At 39.2% G+C, this 25,812-nt stretch overlaps 2 protein-coding genes across 2 annotated transcripts; one reads left to right on the forward strand and one right to left on the reverse strand.

Moving 5' to 3' along the window:
* Positions 1–122: 122 nt before the first annotated feature.
* Positions 123–6,018, reverse strand: LOC764104 (monocarboxylate transporter 5-like). Its single transcript, XM_001200312.4, has 4 exons — positions 5,740–6,018; positions 4,063–4,212; positions 1,462–2,502; positions 123–733 (listed from the first exon to the last, which is right to left on the reverse strand). The coding sequence occupies exons 1-4, from the start codon at positions 5,933–5,935 to the stop codon at positions 609–611; spliced, it is 1,512 nt and encodes a 503-aa protein (XP_001200312.2). The 5' UTR covers positions 5,936–6,018; the 3' UTR covers positions 123–608.
* Positions 6,019–10,454: 4,436 nt separating this feature from the next.
* LOC753886 (monocarboxylate transporter 5) lies at positions 10,455–21,086 on the forward strand. The gene is made up of 4 exons (XM_001183644.4): positions 10,455–11,186; positions 17,213–17,362; positions 19,007–20,083; positions 20,459–21,086. The coding sequence occupies exons 1-4, from the start codon at positions 10,991–10,993 to the stop codon at positions 20,572–20,574; spliced, it is 1,539 nt and encodes a 512-aa protein (XP_001183644.2). The 5' UTR covers positions 10,455–10,990; the 3' UTR covers positions 20,575–21,086.
* Positions 21,087–25,812: the final 4,726 nt, after the last annotated feature.

The raw sequence follows: 25,812 nt of genomic DNA on the forward strand, positions 1-25,812 counted from the left end.
GGCCTATTTAATTTTGATCTCCACCCACACCAACGCTAACCTCTCCCTACTTACTTGCTACCAGCCGATGATGGCGTGATCATTAAATTAAAGCTGGGCTGGTGAGCATAATTATGAGTTTGTTGATAACGCCATCTTCGACGGCTTGAATCAAGTGTAGGGAAATTATAAAGGACCGTGCAGATTCTGGACTAGTGTAGGGGTGCCTTTGATAATTTTGTCCCACTTTTCAAAACGTGGGGTTACGTCTCCCCCTTCCCTACCACATCTTTCGGATTATCTCTCTCCATTCTATCACTCTTATCCATTTAATGAGCCACTTCGGAGATACTGCTTGTGCAAAGGCATGCAGATAAAGGTACCAATTTTGAAAAAAAAAAAAAAAAAACATCGAGACAAGTATTATATACGTACTACTGAAAACTATGTAATCATAATGATCATTTATTTACCGACGGAACATTCTCTATTTCTCTATCATACACAAGTGGAAGTATTCTTCACAAAAAGGCAAACGAAAAATCTTCATGAACTTCGTGCACAAGGTGGGATGTCTCCATGTGTAAAAGATCCGTGGAAATTCGGTGGTCTTTCATTGTGTACCAAAGCTAACTACGAGCTGGTATATTCCCGGCAATCATTGGTGGTACCATAAGACAGAACACAAGCCCGTCGACTGCGGCGATGAACATAAACGACGCATTGAAGCTACCATACACGTCAGCAACGAAACCTGGAAAAAACAACAACAAAAAAAAAACCCTTTCTTAAATTCGATTTTATGTGTTTGTGGGCGCGGGGGGGGGGGGGGGGGGGTATCAAGCACATTTGAGAAAAAATAAGCTCTGTCGGTAAAAAGTTGTAGACGGGATTGGATTTCGTTAATTAAATTAACAAAATTTCATTAAAAAAAAATAGTATCCCTCCAAGTGAGGTTCTAGGATAATTACCCCCTGGACAATCACCCCCGACTAATTACCAACAGGATAATAAACCCCCGAAAAATTAGCCTTCAAGGACAACCACCCATGAGGACAATTACCCCCGAAAAAAATTAAAACCACTTAATTATCAGGGTGGACTTCCCTATTAATAAACAGGGGGGTAATTTCCCGGGGAGGCGGGGGTGGGGGTGAGGATGGTGGTGTGGTAATGGTCGTCGGGACGGTTGTCTTTGAAGGTAATTTTACGGGGGGGGGGGGATTGACCAGAAGTTAACTGTCCCGATACGGTCCCACATACCCATCCCTGTGTGCAGTAACATACAATGACTATTTCTTTTCATTTTGATCTAACAAAAACTCCACAGCTCACATAATTTCTTATGTAATACATGACCAACTCCCCCTAATAGCTTCTAGTTTCTTTCACTGTGTTAATACATGACTACTTTTCAATTTTTTTCCAAGGACATGATTGAGATAACTATTCCCTATTCTTAGGGAATTTTACAAGACGCACCTGATAACCATTCTCCAAATAGGACTCCGAGTCCAGAGACGATGTCCACCGAGGCAAGGATCAAAGGAAACTCTGCATGAAGAGCTCTTTCCTTGCAGATCACTAAGGCCAAAGTGTTTCGAAAGGAAATCGACAGAGACGATATAAATGACGTAACGATCATGACAGCAACATTTGGGACAAAGATGTCGACAAGGAGCGATGCCACGTTGAGTAAGGTCAGGAAAGAAAACAATCGTTGGGCTGAAAAGATTTTCTTGTAAACGAGTAAGCCTCCAAAACAGCGGGTAATGAAGGCTGCGGCCGCCGAAGAGTAAGCGAGGAAAAGTGCTCTTCTTGTCTCGATACCTCGGCCAACCGCGCGAGGGATCAAGAATGCGTACCAGCTGCCGCTACCCATGGCATACACTAATGAGGCAAACATCAGAAGAACTAACCAGCGATCACGATTGTAGACAGAGTTCTGTAAGATACGAATAGCACAGCCACACAATTCAGAACAGTTCATCCTCATGTCTAGATGCCATGAACTAACGGACGGTATCTTCGTCAATCCGATCTCATCATTAGTTGTTTCTTCGTAGACTTCATCCATGTGGCCATTATCTTTTCCAGTGCTGTTGTCGCCATATCCAGGTGGCCTTTGGTCACAGAAACCATTGATGGTTACCTCATCCTGCTGCCGAATCGATGCTCTCTCCACTAATCTTGCACTAGATTCTTCGTCGGTCGCATCCGGGGATTCATCAGGGTTTTCAGCACCGCTGTTGCTGCTTCCAGGTGCATCCTGTATACAATGTCTAGCTGTATTGATATCAACTATCATCATCAAAGGGATAAGATGAGTCATGATGCCTCCGATTATCAGCAAAGACCCTCTCCAGTCGTAGATGTCCATCAGGTAATCTGCCAACAGAGGCACGAAGGTCATTCCGAAGGCATAACCAGATTTGCCTATGCCGTAGAAGATGATAAAGGCATCACCACTTTCGTTACTCAGAGTGATCACGACTGAGATTGAGAGGATGTTGTAACCGAGACCTGCAGGAAAATATAAATGACATCCAAATATTTGTTATAATATTGGATGGCTTTGAGTGTGATACAAGAACATATTGCTCGAGCTATGACAATATTGGACGAGTCGGAGACGAGTCTAATATTGTCTTAGCGAGAGCAATATATATTGTATCACACGAAAACAAAGTCATATAATATTATTATTATTATCTTTATCAGGCTGACTAGCGAAATAACAACATTTGACTGACCTCGGTAAATATGGCTTTGTTTTCGTGTGATATCGATATGATATCGATAGCAATAGTTGACGTTCCCGGATGACTGACCAATACGAAAACAATATTGGTTGGTCATCCGGGTACTGCGCTAAAGAAATTGAATGCACTGATTTATTGTACCACTTGGAAGCCTTATATAGATAATGAATATTCTTCGCATCATAAATATAACGTCCTCGAATATCTCTCTGTCCTATGTGGTATGCTTTTCTTGTTTGATACTTTACCGACAGCATTGTTACGGGTCTTTATTCACTGGGACTCGACTTCGTATGCCAGCTATACGTTTATCATCCTAATCATTATCTTATGGTTACAATTACAAGTTATTAATATTATTACTAAGGCCTCGTTCAGAATTGAAGCGAGGCGTTTTTGGTGTGTGGCTATACTTCTGTTTTCCTGATAATAATAATAATAATAATAATAATAATAGCCTAATAATAGTCCACTCCAAATTTTATTAAACCGAAACGGAAATTCTTTTTGCCCAATTGATCGTGAGCCCGGCAGCCACTGAGCAGCGCCAGATCGACGTTGCTCTATCCCTTATCGTTGAACGCCAAACAAGGTAGCAACAACTCCCATCTTTTAACGTCTTTTGGTATGACGCGGCCGGGGTTCGAACCCACGACCTCCCGGTTGTGTGGCGGACGCTCTACTGACTGAGCCAACACGCCGGTACACTCCGATGACGTTCAGTGTAGTAGGCTTCACTGAATTTGTATATCCTGCGAGTATGACCTTCGATCATTGGGCGCAGTCGCCATTCATCTATACATATTTAAGCCCCGGCTTACCGCGTCATATACATGAACGACCCTTTAGAATAATTTTGATCATTATCATCGATGTCGTTGTTGTTTTTTTGTTTTGTTGTTATATTGATTTGTTAAAGGGATTGGGTAACTTTGTCTCAGATTCTGAAACAAAATCCTGGATTTAGCTCTTGATGCAAACCTTTCGGTCAGTCAGGAACCCCATGACTTTTACACGCCGATCGCCTGTCTGATTATCAAGATATTTATGATTGGAAATCGAAATCAAATTTTGCATTTTCCTAACGGTTTTCATAACACTTCAGTCTATTGGGGAAAACGAGTATGGTAAAACCGGTCACTAAAAGTTTTTTACGTTTTTGAGGCACTTCCTTATTGATCATTTTGAAGCGAAATTTGTGTAGGGCTTCCAATAATTACACCACATCACAGACATTGATAACACGTATAGGGCCGTGCATCTCAGATTTAACATTAAAACGACGCCTTTAAGAAGTCATAGTGGAAAATGGAAACAGTACCGCTAGCTATTAGACAGGAAGCTAACTGGGCATTGTTGGTCACCAGGTATCCCAGGATGAGCCCACCTGGGGCTAGGAATGCCCCCGTCATCACCAGGAGCCTTCTGTATCCTCCATGGAGCCTTTGGTAGAGGAACGCTACAATTGGACCTGCAGAGTGAATACACATAGCTTGTTCTGCATAAAACTTACCATTGTTGGTAACTTTGCCATCAGTGGCAACTACCGTGGTAACAGGGCTCAACAGCCAATCAAACTCAAGGTTTTCATGGTATAGTTACCACTGATTGCAAAGTTACCATCAATAGTAAGTTTTGAGCAACGGGGCCCAGATACGACGAGGCAAGCTGGCCTGCAGAGGTTTTTTCATCTTTTATGTGTAAACAAAAAAAATGATGACATGAAGTGCAATACACTGTGAAAACGTTGGGCAATAATAAGGACCCAACTTCACACATGCATAATAATTGTTTCGTATTTTGCCCAACAGCTGGTCAAGATTTTCCCAACAAGTGGGCTACCGTATTCGGGCAGTTGAAGGGTCATATCTTTGCCCAAATCTCTAGGTCAAAATACGAAACAATAATGCACATGTGACGTAGGGTACTTACGTTTACCAATACCACTGGGCAAAATATTGCCCAATAGATGGTTGGGTTGACTATTGGCACAATCTTGGGCAAAGTGTTGGAAAAATATTGCCCAACCTTTTCACAGTGTACGCTTCGCATTTCTGTATCTTATGACAAAGGGCTCAGTGTATAAGCACAATTCCTTTCTAGCGCGCAGTAAGTTGTCATTAATGTACACGTAAAAAGAACCACAGCGATTTTTGGCGGCACTTTACAGCGCTAAATTATATGAACAATCCTTATAATAACTAGAAATGTTTTGTATACCTCTGAATTATATGTTCATCCATACTTTAGTGAACAATTGATATGGAAATATTGCATGCTCCGGTGTGCATCAAAAACACAATATATTAACCGACAAAGAATTCGCACGAGGAACTCAATCTGAATTAAGAGGTACATATGTTATGTTATACTGAACAACGCCACGTGACACCGTTTTAGCCAATAGGATACCCGCTGACAAAAACCCTATTAAACATATTGAAAAGTGGTGTCTTTTGGCAAGTCTCGAACGCATGCTCGCGCGCATGTATTAAAACCAATGGGCACAGGCTTCAAAAACCGTTCTTTTGTCAAAGATATTGGTGTAACTTTGCAATGCTGCAAAATACAAGGCTGGCGCGAACGGTATTCTATTGTCGATATTTTTTTCTTGTATTTTCCAGAATATGAGAAAATAATTTTAAGATTTCGCGTCGGAAAAGGCCTCGAAAGAAACATTTTCAAGTGAATTTTGACACCAACCCTTCCATAGCAATGCATGTACTTGCGCAATTCGAAGCGGGGGGGGGGGGGGGCACGTGCCCCCCCCCCCGGCCCCCCAATTTTTTTCCAGGATCGGTTGAACTTTTTTAGACCCCCCTTTTTTTACCTCGATCGATTACATGTATGTGCCCCCCCCCCCCCCCACCCCAAACATCAAACTCTGGCTACGTGCCTGGTGCGGTCATTTTACCCGTGTTGTTGGTGGTTGATTTGTTAGTGACTTGTTAGCGCTAACAAACCTGCTACTAAAACCGTTTCTGTGCGGCCGGCTTACCTGAGCCAAATGCGAAGGCACTGAACAAACCCAAATCTAGTCCAATATCGGTTGATGTTAGTCCTAGACCTACTTTCAGCTCGGGTAGATATACGCCGATGGACTTTACCGTCCCCAAAACGTAACATGTTTGAAGAAAGAGAGCTAGGACCAGTTTTAAGGCTGCTCTATTCCTAAACCCTTCACAGTTCGCCATTTTATTTTAATGGATACTCCTAAAGGACGAGAAGAATTGAAACGAGTAAAGAACACGGGTAAAAAAAAAAACACCTTCGGGGCATGAACTTGTAGGCCTAAGTGTGTCATGTCTGTTCATGCGATTCAATCCGCGCCCCCCAAAGACTCAAAGGTGTGTTAGGAAGCGTCTCAATACCATTGTTTGTGGCCACAAAGAGCTTTTGTGGTACATGAACTGAAAAGCATTTGTTTACAAATTTCTCCATCAAATAATATGGCCCGAATTCACAAAGCAAGGTTTGAGCTCAGACCAAGGTTTGAGCTCAAACCTCCTTTTGTTTCGCCAAACCTCCCTTTGTTCTTTACAAACCAGGTTTGTAAATAACAAAAGGAGGTTTGGCGAAACAAAAGGAGGTTTGAGCTCAAACCTTGGTCTGAGCTCAAACCTTGCTTTGTGAATTCGGGCCTGTAAGTTCATATTTGATCAGTCAAATTGTGACACATCTGCGTTGTCCTTACTTAAGCACACTCAACTTCTTACTTTTTCTTTGTCTAGTCTCATATTTGTGCTCTTTGAAACAGCAATACCGAATTAGAGACTGCGGCGATTTATCATTCAATAATTGATATATAAAAACACAAATAGATAGTTTATGTAGTTGATTTTAGCTCGGCTTATGCCGAGAGGGTACGTTGGGAGTGTCGCGTCGCGTTGACGGGAACGCGACCATCCGTCCAAAGCCCCCCCCCCCCCCCGTGTTGCCGAAAGGGTGCGTCGACTAGTCTTCCACATCAGTCGTTTTAATAGAATTTAAGAGCTAGACATTTTAGTCGTTTAAACTGAAATAATCAAAATAGAAACAGATTTAGAATTAAATAAAACTAGTTTTTACGTATCTAATTTGAGAGTACTTAATTGTAAAATGGCCTCCACAAGTATTGATTAGTGGTACTAGTCTTAACAAACTGAAATGAATAACATTTTAAATTGAGTCCTATAATCTGAGATTGAATCAGCCTTTTGTAGGAGTCCGTGGGAAAATGCTTGTGTGTGTAGAGCTAGTAGTATCTGTGTGTGTTTGCCAGAGAGAGAATAAAGACCAGATACAAGTATACAATATCTCTTGTTCATTTCATTTGTTAATTTCAACCATTAAAGAGAAGGTTGAGTTCTGGGAAGAGGTGAAAAATAATTTGTGAGCGTTATCATTGTTATTATTCAAGGGTGGAAGAACATCAGATTAAACATGTTCCCTGAAAAGCATGGCTGTTCAAATGCCTTTATATTCTAAATATGACATAAAACATCGTAAAAATCGGGGGGTAGGTTTTTTTCGCCATGTGCTCGTGTAGTCCCATATACATCATTCTGTGTACAGTGCTTGTAACTTTGCCAGGATTTGGCCAAATTTCTTATCATTTTGATGATTTCAGAACCTTACAATACACACGAATACTTATATACTAGATCAACCTTTTCTGATAGATTTCACATCGTTTCTTTCACAATGCACCACATGACCAGAACTCAACTTTATCTTTAAGGTATCGACGGTTCAAACGCTGTTTGGATAGGCTGAGAAACGCTGTTCGAATAAACTGAGAAACGGTCTTTATCGTAAATATTAAACAGGATAGGAAGGTTTCTCGGAAAAAAGTTTCCTATGTCTCTCGGGTGCAGACAGGGAGCTCCCTTAAGGATACCTCACTATCTTAAAATTCGAAAGGAAAGGAATAACAAAATCAAAGAACTTTTCAGAGAGAATTGGTTTCGCGCAATCTCACATTTCTATCAAAAGGAACATAATAACAAACATTTATAACGAGTACTGATATTTATTCTTAAATTATTGCATCTGCCGAAAAACATAAGCAATACAAATATGCGCTTTTAATGAAATTGGTGCTGTTAATCATAATAAGATAATAATAGAAATAAAAAAGTACTCAACAAAACCTAAACGTTTTTAAGACAAGCATGATAAATATGGAAAAGATTTATTTTCCATAAGATACGCCTTTCATAGGTTATAGGCTTATTATGATTTTGACGAGACAAACCATTATAAAACATACCTTACACTTCATCGTACCCACGATTTTTGGCAGGTCCTTAGCAAAAGGGGGCGGTCGCCCCCCCCCCCCCCAACAACAAAAAACACAAAAAAAAAAAAAAAAAAAAAAAAAAAAAAAAAGCGCTGGCCCCAAAAGAGAGAGAGAGAGAGAGGAAGAAGAGAAAAAAGTAAGAGGACGTAGGAAGAAAAAGGAGTAGACAAAGAAACATGACAAAGACTGTGTTAAAAAGATTCTAAAAGAAACAAGAGATATGCATCATTCATTATCCTTTATTTACAAATTTTATTGTGAAACGAGCTTTGAATTATATAGCCATCAGCCCATGCAGTTCACCTTTCGTCCAGCTCGACATAACATATCGTGCGTACCTTCACAATCGTAAGACTATCGAGCTCTACGGATATTTTGTATACAGCGGGTCGGGTTTTTCTACTTCCTACTTATGTATTCTTAGTGTGTGCCTGATACACAGGGCAAGACTCGTCCAGGCAATATTACTTCTGGCCAATCATATGCTGTATTTCAATGATGTAGCTGATATTCTCTACCGAAAGACGACTATCAATGATGGTCACTTGTTTTAGCAATTTTTCGGTGTTGGCCAATGATTCACGTCAAGACTTTGAGGAGGCGCGATAGCTCAGTCGGTAGAGCAGTGGTCTCGTAATTCGATGACCCGGGTTCGAAACCAAGTCGATACGCTAGTGCCCTTTGGTAAGGCATTACTCCTCATTACCAGGTCCCTCGGAAAGGACTTAAAGCCGTCGGCCGTCTGGTTGCTTACTTACAAGCATTTATTTATGCTTTCTTAGCAGTCAGGTAATATATACAACCACCACCACTTTGGCGCTATATGTAAACCGTGTTTGTTAGAAATATGGACCCATCCTCTTAGCTCCGCTGGCTACCGCAAGCAAGGTTATGCATTGATAAAACGTGGCTACAAGAGGAGAGTGGGTGATGCACATGCGATGATTCAGAATCTCATTCACTTTCATGTAATGTTTGAAATCTACCACTATACTCTCAACGCACAACGCTCAAATAAAAGCAAAATCTTGTATAACAATGAATCAAATTTTGTTGGGGTGAAAATTAAGACAATGATTGAGAGTCTAGACTGGTACAATGAATCGTCCTTCTTCTTTCTCAAATAATTTTATGAAACGTCAAAGCTTCCCGCTTCGTGCGGGAGGAGGAAACTCCCCCTCCCTGCACACACGCCCCAACTCCTTCCTCCTAGCACCCACCCCCTAAAATGCTTCGCCCCCTAAAATAAAATCCGAGCTACGCGGCTGATCTTTGGTTCGACAGGCAGAGGCTTTAATACCGAACGAGCCATGCAACTCGCCTCAGGACGATGTTATTAGGGACTTTTAGATTTGCGTGGACGGTGGACTGATACATGTGACGTCCATTCAAGACAGTGCATTAAAAGGACGTCGATCGTAGCAATCCCCATTGTCTTCGTGCGAATCTAAAAGTCCCTAATAACTTGCCTTTTTGTACCAACAGACCCTTTTCTTAATGTAACCAAATTGAATGCATACGTCTTTGTGAAGTGCCTCAATACAAATATTTCATTCACTTCTAATGAATAATTGTATTTCAATAGTTCAGAGTACAAAAATGCATATATACATGTATTACGTTTGGTTAGGTAGGGCTAGCAATAATGTGTGTCCTACCTGGCAACAACAAATGTATGCGGTTCGCATTTTCACTATTGAAATACAATAGTATTCATAGCAGGTGAATACAAATAATTCGTATCCAGGCAGTTCACAAATACATGCGTTAGATTTGGTAACATTACGAAAATGGTCAACTGCATGACGAGTCACCGACTCCCTAATTAATAAGTCCATGAATTTTATTTTACACACTCCATAATTCAATGAAATTGATATCAACTTGGTATTTCAATTATCCATCGTTTGACACACTCGATTTAAACACACAGAGTAGTCCACAATACAGTAATGCACATAATATGCATACAGTTAATATACATATGGACAAAAATATCGTTTTTGTGGAAATCAAATATGACCTTGGATTGCTATAGCTTTCTACATGAAAAAGATTTGAGCCCCTCCTTGGCACAAGATATTGACCTTGCACATGGGCAAACTCCTGGTAAGTAACAAGCAAGGAAAACTCCCCGAGTGTGATAAATGGAAAATAATGTTTCTTGAAAACATTCAATTTCTTGAAAGAAATCACCGACACAATCAAGGGCCGGTTTTAGGAAACGCCCTCTTCGATTGTGTGGTGGTCGCTACAATCTAAAATACACCTCTGAAGCTGAACCACAGAACTATTTGAGTTCTGTGCTCTGAACAAATCTTTTGAATAACAAAGGTGCGCTTAGGCAGGCAAATCCCTCTTTTCTAGACAGACTTTGGCTCTCCGCTTATTCAGTAATTCCAGACTATAGGGCTTACGTACCGCTTGATCAATTCCTCATAAAAGACTAGTGGCTGAATCCCTGCTCTTTCAATGCTTTTTCGAGGTGCAAAACCAAATCCGTTTATCACGCACTGGTAATCAACTTCTCGTTCGTATCCCAGCGAGAGCACTGTATATCATGTTGCGACTAAAATCTGTTTATTTGTACTAGTACACATATGCAAGGGTTTTCCATATGTGTGAATATTAATAACAGTTTGGTTTTCACGCCCTAATGTTTCAACACCGTAGTTTGTACTGGAGGTTTGTAATGACACTGTGGTCGCGTCTACTGTGAAAATAAATCCATGTCAGGCCTAGGATTCTTGCCAGACGGTGCAATGCTTCACACGTTTAACGTGAAATTGTATTGATGATTTATTTCAAGTCTGTCAAAATGTGAATGAACATGTCGTCATCAACAGAGGTGAATGCACTTTGACTTCGTGAGCTAAATAAGGATAGCCTATTTTCCTGAGGGAATGTCTTCTTCGCCAGCAATCTTGCTTTAAAAGACGATTAATTGGTACGAATTCTCATTTCCAAGATGGCGATTTGTGAGGGTCCCCTAAATGTGGCCGCCATCAAAACAACTCTAGTCCTGTTCCTGCAAACACTCTACGCACTAGGGACGCTGAAATCCATCGGTGTATACGTACCGGAAATGATAGAAGGTGTAGGTCTAACTCCGACAGACATTGGACTTAGTCTTGGATTATATGGGGCATTTGCATTTATTCCAGGTAAGTATTTAAGATTCTAAGTACCAATGTTATGGATCTATATCATTTGATATTTGTGAAAACGTAAAAACTTAAAGCCCGGTAAAGAAGTATGATGATAGTGACATTTATTTATTTCTTTTTAATTTTTTTTTTGTTGGGGGGGGGGGGGGGGCGCTTTTAAAAAGGTAAACGGGTTTACGGTGGCAAGGAGGGGGGGAGGGGGGCGGGCCGGTAGAATCGGCCCGTGGATCCCCGCCTGGCTACAGAGTACTACCATTACCACTACCACTACACCTACTACTACTACTACTACTACTACTACTACTACTCTACATTTACTACTGTTACTACTACTACTACTACTACTTATATTACTACTACTATTACTACTACTTCTACTACTACTACTACTACTTTTACTACTACTATACGACTGCTACTACTACTACTACTACTTTCACTACTGTTACTACTACTACTACTATTACTACTATTACTACTACTACTACTACTACTACTACTACTACTACTACTATGTCTACTACTACTACAGTTACTACCACTACTACTACTACTACTACTACTTTTTCTACTACTTTTTCTACAACTACTTCTACTACTACTACTGCTACTTTTACTACTACTACTTTTACTACTACTATTACTACTACTACTACTACTACTACTACTACTACTATTAATACTACCACTACTACTACTACTACTACTATTACTACTAATACTACTTCTACTACTACTTTTACTACTACTATTACTACTACTACTACTACTACTACTACGTCTACTACTACTACTTTCACTACTGTTACTACTACTACTACTACTACCACTACTACTTTTAGTACTATTACTACTACTACTACTACTACTACTACTACTACTACTACTACTATTAATACTACCACTACTACTACTACTACTACTACTATTACTACTAATACTACTACTACTATTACTAGTCATACTACTTTTACTACTACTACTACTTTTATTACTACTACTACTTTTACTACTACTAACTACTACTACTACTACTAATACTACTACTACTATTACTACTACTACTACTTTTACTACTACTACTACTACTACTACTACTCCTTGGAATTAAACCTTTTCATCTTTGTTTGGCCTGTAAATGGGACATAGTACCTTTAAATTTGATTGCGTTACGAAAATGGTATATACAGGCACGTAGCCAGAGTTCGATGTTTGGGCACATACATGTAATCGATCGAGGTAAAAAAAAAGAGGTCTAAAAAAGTTCAACCGATCTTGGAAATTTTAGGGGGGCACGTGCACCCCCCCCCCCCCGTGGCAACGCCCTTGGGTATATAACGACGGTATGCCGATGTTTGATTTGAAGTCATCGAACAAATAAATATGTTTTTGAATGCGGGATATGGTCTCTGATTATTAAACACAAATTTGAATTAAAAAATAGAACATAGTGGGCGTATACTCAGGGGCGGATCCCGTGTTATAAAAGGGAGCACGAATCCAGAAAATCTCTGTGAGGCAAAAGAATACAAGTGGATCCGCGCCTGGCTACAGAGTACTACCACTACCACTACACCTACTACTACTACTACTACTACTACTACTACTTTTACTACTACTATACGACTATTACTACTACTATTACTACTACTACTACTTTCACTACTGTAACTACTACTACTACTACTACTACTACTACTATTACTACTACTACTACTACTACTACTACTACTTTTACTACTACTATACGACTACTACTACTACTATTACTACTACTACTACTTTCACTACTGTAACTACTACTACTACTACTACTACTACTACTACTACTACTACTATTACTACTACTACTACTACTACTACTTTTACTACTACTATACGACTACTACTACTACTACTACTACTATTACTACTACTACTACTACTACTACTACTACTACTTTTACTACTACAGTACTACTATATGACTACTACTACTACTACTACTATTACTACTCCTACTACTATTACTACTACTACTACTACTACTACTACTTGGAATTAAACCTTTTCATCTTTGTTTGGCCTGTGAATGGGACATAGTACCTTTAAATTTGATTGCGTTACGAAAATGGTATATAACGACGGTATGCCGATGTTTGATTTGAAGTCATCGAACAAATAAATATGTTTTGAATACGGGATATGGTCTCTGATTATTAAACACAAATTTGAAATAAAAACGAGAACATAGTGGGCGTATACTCAGGGGCGGATCCCGTGTTATAAAAACTTAAAGACGAAAAACTCATTTGTGAATATAGAGTACTACGTAATAAGGTTACTACTGATGTAAGAAAAGCAAAGAGAAAATACTACTCTGAAAAATTCTCACTTTCTAGTGCTAATCCAAAACAGACTTGGAAGACATTAAAATCTATCATTCCAAATAAGAAACGTGACACGCCAATAGTTGCGCTTAATTCAGAAAGTAATGTTGATACTGCTAATCTTTTCAATACTTTCTTTGCTGAAGTAGGAAGTAATTTAGCAAAAGAAATTCCTGATACGCCTCTCCCTATAGAAAACAATATACCATTAATTAAGAGTTTTGAGTTTACCCCTGTAACCGAAAATGATGTGTTGGGAGTTATAAACAAATTGAAAATACTAAATCTGTAGGTGTAGATAAAATATCAGTTTTTGTCTTAAAAGCATGTGCTACCGAGATATCACAGAGTATTGCCAACCTGATCAACCCCTCTTTGTTGAGCGGTAAATTTTCTCAACAATGGAAAAGGTCCAAGATTATCCCAATTCACAAAAGTGGCGATAAGAGCTCTCCTTCAAATTATCGGCCCATCTCAATTTTGCCCTGCGTATCTAAAATACTGGAACGGGTTGTCCAAAGGCAAGTTTTGGAGTTTCTACATGAGAACAATATTTTGTCAGCCGCCCAATCTGGTTTCAGGCCACGTTATGTATTACTGGATGTGCCAAAACAAATTAAGTGTCAACTGTCAAAAAACAGTTTGTATGCTCATTGGAAGCAACCACATGATATCTAAAAAGAATGTCCTCCGAGTTTCATTGAATGACATCTCCATAGATCAAGTTCATCATGTCAAGTACCTTGGCGTCTTAGTTGATGAAAAGTTAAACTGGAATTTACATATATACAATATGTTGAAGAAAATTGGTCAAATGGTAGGCTTTCTAGGAAGACTAAGGCGATTCCTAAGTGAATCGGTACTGCAATTAATATATAGCTCACTGATCCTTCCGTATTTTGATTATGGTGATGTTATTTACACTGCAGCTTTCAGGAAATATACAGATCGCCTTCAAAAGTTGCAAAATAGGGCAGGCCGGTTTATACTTAAAATGAAACCTGAATCTCATGTCTCTGTTTTGGAAATGCATAACGCTCTTAATTGGCAACTCTTGGACAAAAGAAGAAATCATCATTCCCTTGTTCTTAATATGTATAAAATTATGAATAATCTAAACCCCGAGTATTTAAGAAATGAATTTGAGTTGAGAACCCATTCATACCTTTCCCGAACTGGAGCTCAAATAAAATTACCCAAACCGAGAACAAATTACCTCAAAAGATCATTCAAGTATAGAAACGCAAAGGCCTACAACACACTTCCTCCTCATATCAAATCGTCCCCTAGTGTTAATACATTCAAATCTAAGATTGCAGAACTGTTACAGTAGCACATGATCCCCCTCCTTATCTTGTTATGATTACTCGTTTTTTATGAATTTTTTTTTTCTTCAAAATGTATTTACTGTTGTTCATTTATGTATTTATGTTCTGTTTTGTTTATGTAATTGTTCCGGACCCCACGGAAGACCAGCTTTCCCATGTCGGGTTAGCTGAATGTGGGCTATCCACCGTATTTTATGCATTTTTACTATGTGTTTATACGGAAATAAATACTACTACTACTACTACTACTACTACTACTACTACTACTACTATGTAACAACTTTAATACCCCAGGCCATGCCCCAGTGACACTAAACGAAACCAGAGACATACTGATTACAATATTCGTTGACATCGATCGTATGGCGAATAATCTGTTGATTTGCCTTCGGTGTATAGTTAGCGTGGTGGTGTGTGACTGAGGTAAAGCGCTTTAATTGCACAGAGTAAACTACACCCGTCCTCGTTAATCTTCATTTCATGATTTCTGCACTTTCCAGGAAGAAGAAGAAAAAGAAAAAGAAGATGATTCACTCATGCGCAAAAATGCACATTATCCCCTTACTTGAGCAAGTGGAGAGGAATATTAGTTAAAATCAACGTGAATGAAATGGCAAATTCACCCTGAGTTTCTTTCGTCATTATACCGCATCCCAAATTTGTCTCCTTTCCCCCTTTTTAGGGGATGGTCAGGGGTGGATCCAGGGGGGGGGGGGGTGCACGCCTCCCCGTTTACCTCCCCCAAACAAAGTCACATACATAGTGGCTCGAATTCACAAACGAGGTTTGTCGACAAACTTTGGTTTTCGTGAGTCATTATGACGCGTTTCGACGCGTTTTTACAAACGAGGTTTGTAAAAAAAACGCGTAAACTTCCTTTGTGAATTCGGGCCATTCAGTTTATTCATTTTCAGAAATGTCTCAGCATGACGTCTTAAGGTTAAAACATTTCCCGGACCCTACGCCGTAAAGGCTTTGCGCTCGCAATTCCATACATTTCACCCCCCCCCCTTTGGAAAATCCTGGATCATCCCTTGTTGCTGTTGGTTGTGCGGGGGCGAGGGTGAGGGTTAATTATGCTATTTTCAAAAGACGAGGGCACATTCCGTTCATTCAAGCGTTCGAACCGATATATTCCAATACACCCACGTCAGAGGCGGACCCAGGACCTGTATAAAGGGGGGAGGGGGGGGGGGGGAGGTACACAATTCCTCCAGTGTTATGTGATTATAAAAACAGGATGTTTTTGTTGTGTTTTACAACACTTGCTCCTGCGACGATTGCTGTGCGTCATTAGGGACTTTTAGATTTGCGTGGACTGATACGTGTGACGTTAATTCAAGGCAGTGCATTAAAAGGACGTAGATCGTAGAAATCCACGTTGTCGTTGTGCATATCTAAAAGTCCCTAATTTCATTCACTAACCAACTTCAATCTTAGATCCAACACTTCACCTACCACTAACCATAACATGAACATTACCTAAAAACTACTTGCAGTCCTAACCCTCTCTATTTAAGAGAAAATTTAAATCGTTTCTTTTACAATGTTATAAAAGACACCAAATCTTCGCGTAGTCAATTCGTGTTTGATTTTTTCCTTTTTATTATCTAGTCTTCTGTCTCGTCGCGTTTTCTTGTCATCGTCGTTTTTATATTACATAACCGGTCATTATCTCTGTATCATTCACATGGTGCGCTCCCTCCTTTCTCCTCTTCTTCTCTGTTCTCATGTGCCGTCTTGGTATACTTTTGTACTTTTCTGTTCCCCTACTCTGTCTCGTCGCGTTTTCTTGTCATGATAGTTTTTATATTACATAACCGGTCATTATCTCTGAATCATTCACATGGTGCGCTCTCTCCTTTCTCATCTTCTTCTCTGTTCTCATGTGCCGTCTTTCTTTTGGTATACTTTTGTACTTTTCTGTTCCCCTACTCTCAGTTCCCTTTTTCGTACATTTATTGTAATGCGTTTGTCTCCTGTCTTATATATCGTTCTTCGTTGTAAGTACCTGTTGGCCTTTACATGTTCACCCCAATATATAATATGCATGTTAATTGTTATGATTTTTTAAATTATGGACTAATGATTATTATTAATCCCCATACTCATTCTATTTTTATTTCGTTTTTACCTTTCTTTTCTAAAATAAATGTAGTTAATACAAAAGAATATGATTATCAAGGATAGATCCACATTCTACAATCCCTGCTTCTCGCCCCTCTCCCCTCCCCCCCTCCCCCCAAAAAAATAACAACAACCTACTACCTCATGTTTACACCCAACGCTCTCAGTGAACCAATGATTCTTTCATGCCACTTTGCAGGTCCCTTCATAACCTACCTGTATCAACGTCTTCACGGTGGATCGCGATGGGTTCTCGTGATGACAGGGGCAGTCTTGGCACCCTTGGCTCTCATCGCTGGATCTTTTGTGACCAACGCCGCTCAGCTAGCGGTCTGTCTATCAGTTGCAGGTATGCACCGTTTATCCGTCATATCATATTATTTATTCACTTATATGTTTATTTCTCTATTCACTCATTTATCTATCTAGCGTTCCATGAAATTTTCTATTCATTCATTTATTATCTAGTTACTTTGTTTATATTTATTCATTCATTTAAAATTTACATAGGTAATGGTTAGTTATTTACTTATGAGAACACATTTTAACAGGATGTAAACAATCGACTTCACGCTGTTTTTTTCATTGTAGTTCTGGAACATGAACAAAGGAGGGAATTAGTTTTTCTTTTCTGAAGGTTCATATTTTCCGAAACACATATTCTCCATACCAAGGGCTTCATCCTTCTGGAAATGTAATAGGGCTCATAATTCCGAACATCTGATGGTCTACTCCGAAGGTTCATTATTCCGAATGTTCGAAATTACGAAAATGAAATAGTGATCCTAACTCCGAAGGTTCGTAATTCCGAAAGTGAAATAAGATTCATAATTTCGAGAATAAAACAGGGCCTATTATTCCATTTTCGGAATTATGAACCTTTTGAGTAACGGTGAACCATTATGATTTTCGGAATTATGAACTTTTGTATTTTAGGCTATGAGGAACTTAGGGAATCACGAACCTTTAAAATACCAAATAATGAACCTCCGGAATTAAGAACCTTCGGAATTATGAACCTTCGGAAAAACGACGTGTAACCATGGCATAGGATCAACAATCCTTATAAACTACTTTGGGGTAAACCTGAAAAGCGATTTAGATAGCGATTTAGATTATCAACCACATAGTCCCCTATAAAGTCATTGATGGTGTTGTAGATATCTTATTCCATGCTTTAGAGGTGTTGCGGTCTAGTGGAAAAGTCGCCAGACTGTAAACCACGGGGTACAGGGTTCAAATCCTCCAACAGCACTAGCATCCTTTGTCAAGACAATAATCTACCTTGCCGCTCTCCACCCAAGTGTAGTAAATGAGAACCTTTTAGGGCAGCTGGGTTAATACCAGGGTAATAATAATACCTTTTAGGCACCTTGCGTATCCCCTGGGATAAACACGTGAGCAATGCAAACGTAGCTATTATTATTAGTGGGACTACTAGACCTTCGTTTATGCACGGCCTTCGCAGTGAAATGCCCTCCCTCGAGTGATTCTTAATCGCAGATCGGTAGCAGTGTTAAAAAATATCTTAAAACATATATGTTTAATTTGGCATATTATAAAGTGTTCTGTCATTTGTTGTATGTTCGATCCTACTTTTGTTCCTTTGTTTATAATGCAGATTCTTGTATGTGTCCGCTTTTTGTGTGTTTTTGTTTCACAAGTGCACCTGTGGGCATTTGATTTCATGTGGATTCGGGGCCTACAAAATCCCATTTATTATCATTATAATTGTAATTATTATTATCATTATTTCAAAGGCAATAAAAGGTATTGCTCATGTCTAAGTCTCACCAGGAGACCGATTCCACAACAACAATCAGTAGACCGAAAAAAAAAACCATTACACCGAAAAGCCGGTCGGTTTCAGTGGCAAAACTCGGATTGTCTGACGGGGGGGGGGGGGGGGGGGGGGGGAATAATTCCTCGTTTTCCCGCCCCCTCTTTTTTCGAATTGTGTCCAATTATTATCTTTTCCCCCGTTTTAATGCAGGGCTCGCATCAAACATCCTCTCCATTGCAATAGTCATCACACTACGAAAACAATGTAGCCAGAACTTTGGAATCTACTACGGGATCGGAAAGTCAGGGTACGCCTTTGGTATGGCCCTGGTGCCTCTGCTTGCGGATTACCTGATGGTGCTGTATGGATGGAGGGGTTCCTACATTCTGATTGGCGCCCTCATGGGCCACCTGATTCCTACGACCATGATGGTGGATATCAATTTAGAATCTGATGTACGGGATACTCGGAGCAGCAACGATGGTGCCTCTGAGGAACAACGTGTACAGATGGACCATGAGGTCAACGATGACAATAGAAGATTACTGGACGAAGCGTCGAGTCACAGTAGAGATACAGCAGCATCAAGTAGTGTCCACAACCCTGATCACCCGAGTAGCGGTGAAGACAACGTCATCGATGAGCAGGACGAACCCGTAGATGAGGTCGACGATGAGGCAATTAGCGACGAAACAAGATTACTTGAGGAATCATCACTCCGCCACAGGCATAAGACAAAATCTGATAGTTCTCGTAGGATTAGTGAAGCTACAAGTCGGACTAAATACGCAAACTTGTACGACACTGCTTGTCAAATTCTTAAGAATTCCGTGTATAACCGTGATCGCTGGCTAATTCATCTTATGCTAGTCACCCTCGTGTATTCCATGGTAAATGGCACCTGGAATGGTTTTTTAATTCCCCGAGCAGTCGACCGAGGTTTTGCTACACCAGTAGCTGTATCCTTTGCCTACTCTGCAGCAGTAGGGGCCTTCATTGGTCGTTTCTTCGGAGGCTTCATTTTGAGCTTGAAATTCTTCTCAGGTCAAGAGTGGTTTCTGTTCTTGACAATCGTGAACATCTCCTCGCTCATTGCCGACATCTTAGTCGCAAGGTTTGGCGTAATGATTGTGACGTCATTTGTTACTTGCCTTACCCTTGCCGAGCGGAGTACTCTTATTTTGGTGATCTGTACGGATAGGGTCACCGAGTCGGAGTTTCCTGTGATTCTCGCTTCGTCGGAAATTGTATTCGGGATCGGAACTTTCGTCGGAGCTTCTCTCGGAGGTTTGTAAACTAGCTCCTTCATTTATGAAGTTGTTCTGAAATAAAGTGTCAGGATAGATATGGCCATTTTCACTAAAGCCAAAAGCGTAGAACATGTATCTCTTTCTGAAGTTATCTTTATTTTAATGTCCTGTGTAGTGTGTAGTGAAGATATGAATTTGACATATTGCAAATCACTAAATGAATCAATGAGTACAAAGCAATAAATGAAAGAAAAAGAGAATTATCATCATATTGTTGAAGTACCAATACCATCAAACGATTTTCCTTAAAAAAGAATTAAAAGATTTACGAATATCCTTTCACACACTTACTGCTACTTCAGAGTTGTTTACACATATTTACATTATCTTTTCTTTCTTTTTTTGGCTACAGGTTATGTTGCTTACGCCTACAATGCCTTCAATGCGTCCTATGTCTTCGTTGCAGCTGCCGACGCCTTGGTATTTTTTCTTATGATTCCACCGACGATTGCCGCGAGAATGAAATGATTCAACGGAGGGGATACGATGACAATGATGATAACAATGCTGTTACGGTGCTCCGATGTGGCTCCTGCGAAAAATTACTCCAAGCTTTATTTCGCAAAAGATATAGGCCTACAGTTCGAAGCCCACCTTCAAATGTTCGGTCTGGCTACGATTTCCAATAGCAATTGATATAAACATTAGAACATGCAAAAGTTGAGTGATCAAGGAGGTGTATAGTCATTATGTTTGATCAAATCTAAATTCCAAGGGATTTTAAACTTTCTTGGAGGAAGAAAAGCTAAATCGGCTCAGAATCGTAGTGACGTTAGACCACCGACAGTGTCCTTATCTACGATTTGAAGCCGATTCTGCTTTTGATCCGGCTAGAAAGCTTAAATACACTAACATCCTGGTGTTTAGTATGCTTATTGTTTTATTTTAACCCTGCATTATTTAACACAATTAAAATTGAGATACGAACTAGGTACCTTTATAATATTAACAAAAGTCAAAATACATATATAATCATATCATAATATAAATAAATTTTAATAATTATACCTTAAAAAAAGACAAATCATTTCAAAAATGACTAATGCAGGAGACCCCCATCTTTAGATAAGCTAGGGCTTGAACTAGATGACGGCCTCAGGAAAGGCACCGATATGGGCGATCAAACTTATAATATGAAGAGTTTCATTCCAAAAGGAGCTAATTCCACTTTGGGTACTTTTGAGTAAATCGACTTTTTTTTATTTCTCTTTTTTTAGGGGGGGGGGGGGTATTCATGGTACTAGGTTAGGTCTTCACTGGCTGGGGGACCAATAATATATGATAAGAAAAAATCTACCAGTTTTTCCTGATTTTTACCAAATTTTTAGATTTTTTAAAATCGTGGATTTAGCTCTTATGAAAGAGTGTTTTATCCCAAATCATTTGGTATAATTTTTGTGTGGTATGTGTTCATGCTTGGATGAAAAGGAGGCATTGTTTGCGAGAGTGCAACAATCGACTTGCGCCAAAGTTGCTCATGTGATGTTTGAATAAAACAATTGGGATTTAGGTATTAATTCGGTCTTTGCAGATCTAAATAACATCCCTAATAAAGTTAACCATGCCACACACATCAAACATCGAATATCAAATATCAAATATCAAAGAACATTTGTGCGCGTGGTTGTGGGTGTGTGTTTCAAGTTTCAAGTTCAGTTTATTCAATTCCAATAAAATATACAAAACAGAATACAATCATGACAGAATAAGTCGATCAATAATACAAAATAGTGTGTGACTTTGCCCTTTGTAAAAAGCATATGCAATGCATTTCATTTGATACATTCAATTCATTATCTCACTCAGCTAATCCCAACATGGTACATACTGTAGGCATCACTTTGGCGCAAGTCGATTTTTGCACTCTCGCAAACAATGCCTCCTGTTCATCCAAGCGTGAACAAATACCACGCAAAAATGATACCAAATGATTTGGGATAAAACACTCTTTCATAAGATAGTATAATAATTTATTCTTCATAGATGATTTTAAAAATAATTAGCAATTTTGTAAGTGTAAACTTTTTTTGACTCACACGGTATAAATATGTGTTTTAATATTTTTAATGGTTATTACATATTCGACATTCATCAATAATCACTCTAATAAATCTAGAGTTACGCTTTTTATTCTGAGAGCATGTTATCAATAAAAAAAAATGAGTATTTTTTGTATTAAGAGATAGCTTATTGTACTTAAAGCCAAGTGAAAGCCTTTGGTAAAGTTAAATCAATGTAATCATTTTATGTGAGTAAATTAAAACAGATGATGCTTTTATTATATCGCTTACATACAAAATAAAAAAAAGAAGCGTTCCCAGATTTGAGCCTCGAGGGACACCATTCCTAATCGATAACAGACTAGAGTAATTTCCATTAAATCAAACATACTGTTGTCTTTTGACAAGTAGTCTCTAAACCAGAATAGAGTTTGCCCTCGAATTCCGTATGTATATATACATTTTTTCAAATCGGTACAGCATGGTTGAGCGTGTCAAACGCGTTACTTCCCATGGATATTTTGTCGTTTATTTGTATTAATGCTATATCGGTCGAGTGTTTTTTTATAAACCCGTATTGGTTGAGCATCAACAACTAACAACTATGATGACAATCACGTAACATATTTTTTTAAATAGAATTTTGGTATACTAAAGACTATATGTATTGGGCGATAATTGCGTATTCATGTGGATTGTCTTACTTACAAATAGGAATAATTCGCTACTTTGAGTAGATCTGAACATACTCCCGTCGAAATCGATACATCAAATATACGAAATAATAGGTATACAGTGAAGTGTATCATTTGTTCAAGAAGTGCAGTGCTAAACCTATTATGTCATTTTGATTTACTGGAGTTTAGTGATTTTGGAACATGAATTATATCTGGTATTAAAACGAATAAAGATTTATCAAAAGAACCTGGAAGAAAAATTGTGAAATCTACATTTGTAGTATCAATTTTTTGTCGTGCTAGTTGTGGGCCAATATTATCAAAGAATGTATTGATCGAAGTAGAATAACAATTTTTTACTAAGTATCTCATTACCATTAAAACCCATCTGTACTATTTTATAGGGGGATTAGACCAACCTACATGGTCACTAGACAGGTGGTTATCTCATCAACTCGGCTCTCAATTAACGTAAGAAAAAGAGGATCATGGGGGACCAGTGGTCACCGTTTAAGCATTGTTTTCTATATAGAGGGAGGAAGTAGCTACAAGTGGTACAGTGGGGCTTTAAGTTTCAAAACATATTTGGGTAGATGTTCAATTTATTTTCCATTGCCTCACTGATAACACGCTACGTTTCCTTCACAATGGAGGTAACTTTATGTAATTGTTTAGAGTAATACATCTTTCGAGAACATCGCACGATACCTGCCAATTTATTACAATATTTGGGGGTAATTTTTGCTAGTTAAGTCTGTTGGGTTTTGCATATATAATTTGTAAAGGCGGTTTCTTGTTTCGATTGATTTCATAATACCTTTTTAATTCACGGGTTTCTTGAATGATAGAGTTATGTTTTATTTTGACAATAGGGATATTTTTATCATCATAAGAATATTGTAATACATGATTGAAATGTTCGTTTGCATTACTCACACTATGTTCATTCTTCTTCTAATAAATCTTGTTTAAATGACTCAATGTTACTAGGAGACTATTTTCCATCTAGAACTCTATGAGTTTTTTCAAGATATACTAAACTAAACTGAGATATTACAAATATCGGTAGGTGGTAAAATATTTCGGAACAAAGTAGACTACCACTAATATTTTTATCATGTTCGTTTAACAGAAACATTATCTAAAAAGATGAGGAATGCGTGTTAATCCTGGCAGGTTGAATGATATAAAAGGAAAAAGTAGAACATACATCAAATTGATACATATATCTAATCTAATCTAAATTAATACTATTAGAAAGAAATTTTTATATTGTAGTCAGCCAATGTCTTGCCAAAGGACATTAGTGCCGCGGTGGGACTTCAACCGCAGACCTTGTGATCCACAGTCCGGTGACATATCCACTCGTCCACGAAACCTCTACAAGGACCTGTACACAGAGTTACACGGGCCAATGCATGCCGTTCTATCCGAACTCACTGAAAGTGAAGCGTTGGGCTGCAACAGAGATAGTGTATTGTCAGCCCTACCAATTTGGCTCTGAGAATCAGTCTGGGAAATTATCAGCAAATCGTCACTGATTTTACTTCCAGCCATGATTTTCACCTAAATGTATCGGGGACAGTACAGCTACCAGCTAGTCAGTACAACTAGAAGATAGGTCTAAAAACCTATTGTTATATTTCTTAATTAATTAGTCAATTAAGTGTATACAATGCACAGGAGCTCAAATAACCAACAGTCGATAGTCAATAGTTAGACACACACAGTGACATTGCATGTGCATCGTCACTAGTCATCCACACACTTGCACATACAGGCACTTTATAATACACAGACCAAAGTTGCCATGATATTTCTAAATGTGGCTCAGACTAGACAACCATAGTTCAAGTGTTCAATATAGGGCTGTCTATACTTCTGCTAAACACTGGTATATAGGATGCAACTTATATTTAAGGACTGCAATGTGACTCAAGATGCCCCTGTGCAGATCAACTTGAGGTGGAATATCCCAGTCACAGACTCTAACTCCCAGAAGCATATCTGGGACTTTGTGGTCTGGAGAAATCAAGATGGCTACCAAGGGCTTTCAGCTTGATCCAAATGAAAACTTCGTAATCACTTCAAATAATCCAACTTCCAACTTTAAAAATCCATGAAATTATGCTGGGATATCAAAATGCTTCTAGGACACCTACCCCCTGGACAACCACCCCCGGATAACCACTCCTAGGATAACGACCCTCTAGGACAATGGCCCCTAGGACAACGACCCTATAGGATGACTACCCCCAGGACAAATACCCCTGGACAACTCTCCCGGACAACTACCCCTAGAACAACTATCCCCCGAAAACCACCCCAGACAACTACCTCCTATGACAACCATCCTCTAGGACAACTACCCCCGGAAAACTATCCTAGGACAACGGCCCCCTAGAACAACTACCCCCTAGGGCAACCACCCTATAGGACGACTACCCCCAGAACAAATACCCCCGGACAACTCTCCCGGAAAACTACCCCTGTAACAACTACCCCCCGGAAAATCACCCCCAGACAAGTACCTCCTACGACAACCATCCTCTAAGACAACTACCCCGGACAACTATTCTAGGGGGTAGTTATACTAGGGGTTAGTTGTCCGGGGTATATGTCCTGGGGGGGGGGGTAGTCGTCATATAGGGTGGTTGCCCTAGGGGGTAGTTGTCCTAGGGGTGGTTATCCGGGGGTGGATGTCCAGGGGTTAGGTGTCCGGATACGATGTCATAAACAATCGCATTCGGAAAAAAATATGTGATATGCGAAATTATGTTACTATTGGGGAAACATTACATAAAGGTGATATATCAATATTAGTAATTAGTATTCAACTATTAAATTGATTCGTAAGAGCTCAGATATGCGTTTCGTTTAATTGCATATCCTTATCATTTGGGGGAATTTCAGTTTCAATGTTTTACACTATCTTATCCTTATTCAAGATTTGGCATACTCGCACAAGTGTAATCCTCAATTTGTATATCTTAGTCAGGCAGATCATCATGGGTGAATCCAGGGGGGCG

This window comes from Strongylocentrotus purpuratus, unplaced genomic scaffold (genome assembly GCF_000002235.5).
Source record: "Strongylocentrotus purpuratus isolate Spur 01 unplaced genomic scaffold, Spur_5.0 spur5_scaffold_17, whole genome shotgun sequence".
In the NCBI taxonomy this organism is placed as follows: domain Eukaryota; kingdom Metazoa; phylum Echinodermata; class Echinoidea; order Camarodonta; family Strongylocentrotidae; genus Strongylocentrotus; species Strongylocentrotus purpuratus.

Excerpts from the sequence above, each read along its gene's own strand:
- LOC764104 (XM_001200312.4), bottom strand. The coding sequence starts at position 5,935 with ATGGCGAACTGTGAAGGGTTTAGGAATAGAGCAGCCTTAAAACTGGTC. Across the intron at positions 4,213-5,739 it reads TGCCTTCGCATTTGGCTCAG|GTCCAATTGTAGCGTTCCTC; the intron begins GTAAGCCGGCCG and ends TTCACTCTGCAG. Across the intron at positions 734-1,461 it reads ATTTGGAGAATGGTTATCAG|GTTTCGTTGCTGACGTGTAT; the intron begins GTGCGTCTTGTA and ends TGTTTTTTCCAG.
- LOC753886 (XM_001183644.4), top strand. The coding sequence starts at position 10,991 with ATGGCGATTTGTGAGGGTCCCCTAAATGTGGCCGCCATCAAAACAACT. Across the intron at positions 17,363-19,006 it reads GGTCTGTCTATCAGTTGCAG|GGCTCGCATCAAACATCCTC; the intron begins GTATGCACCGTT and ends GTTTTAATGCAG. Across the intron at positions 20,084-20,458 it reads CGTCGGAGCTTCTCTCGGAG|GTTATGTTGCTTACGCCTAC; the intron begins GTTTGTAAACTA and ends TTTTGGCTACAG.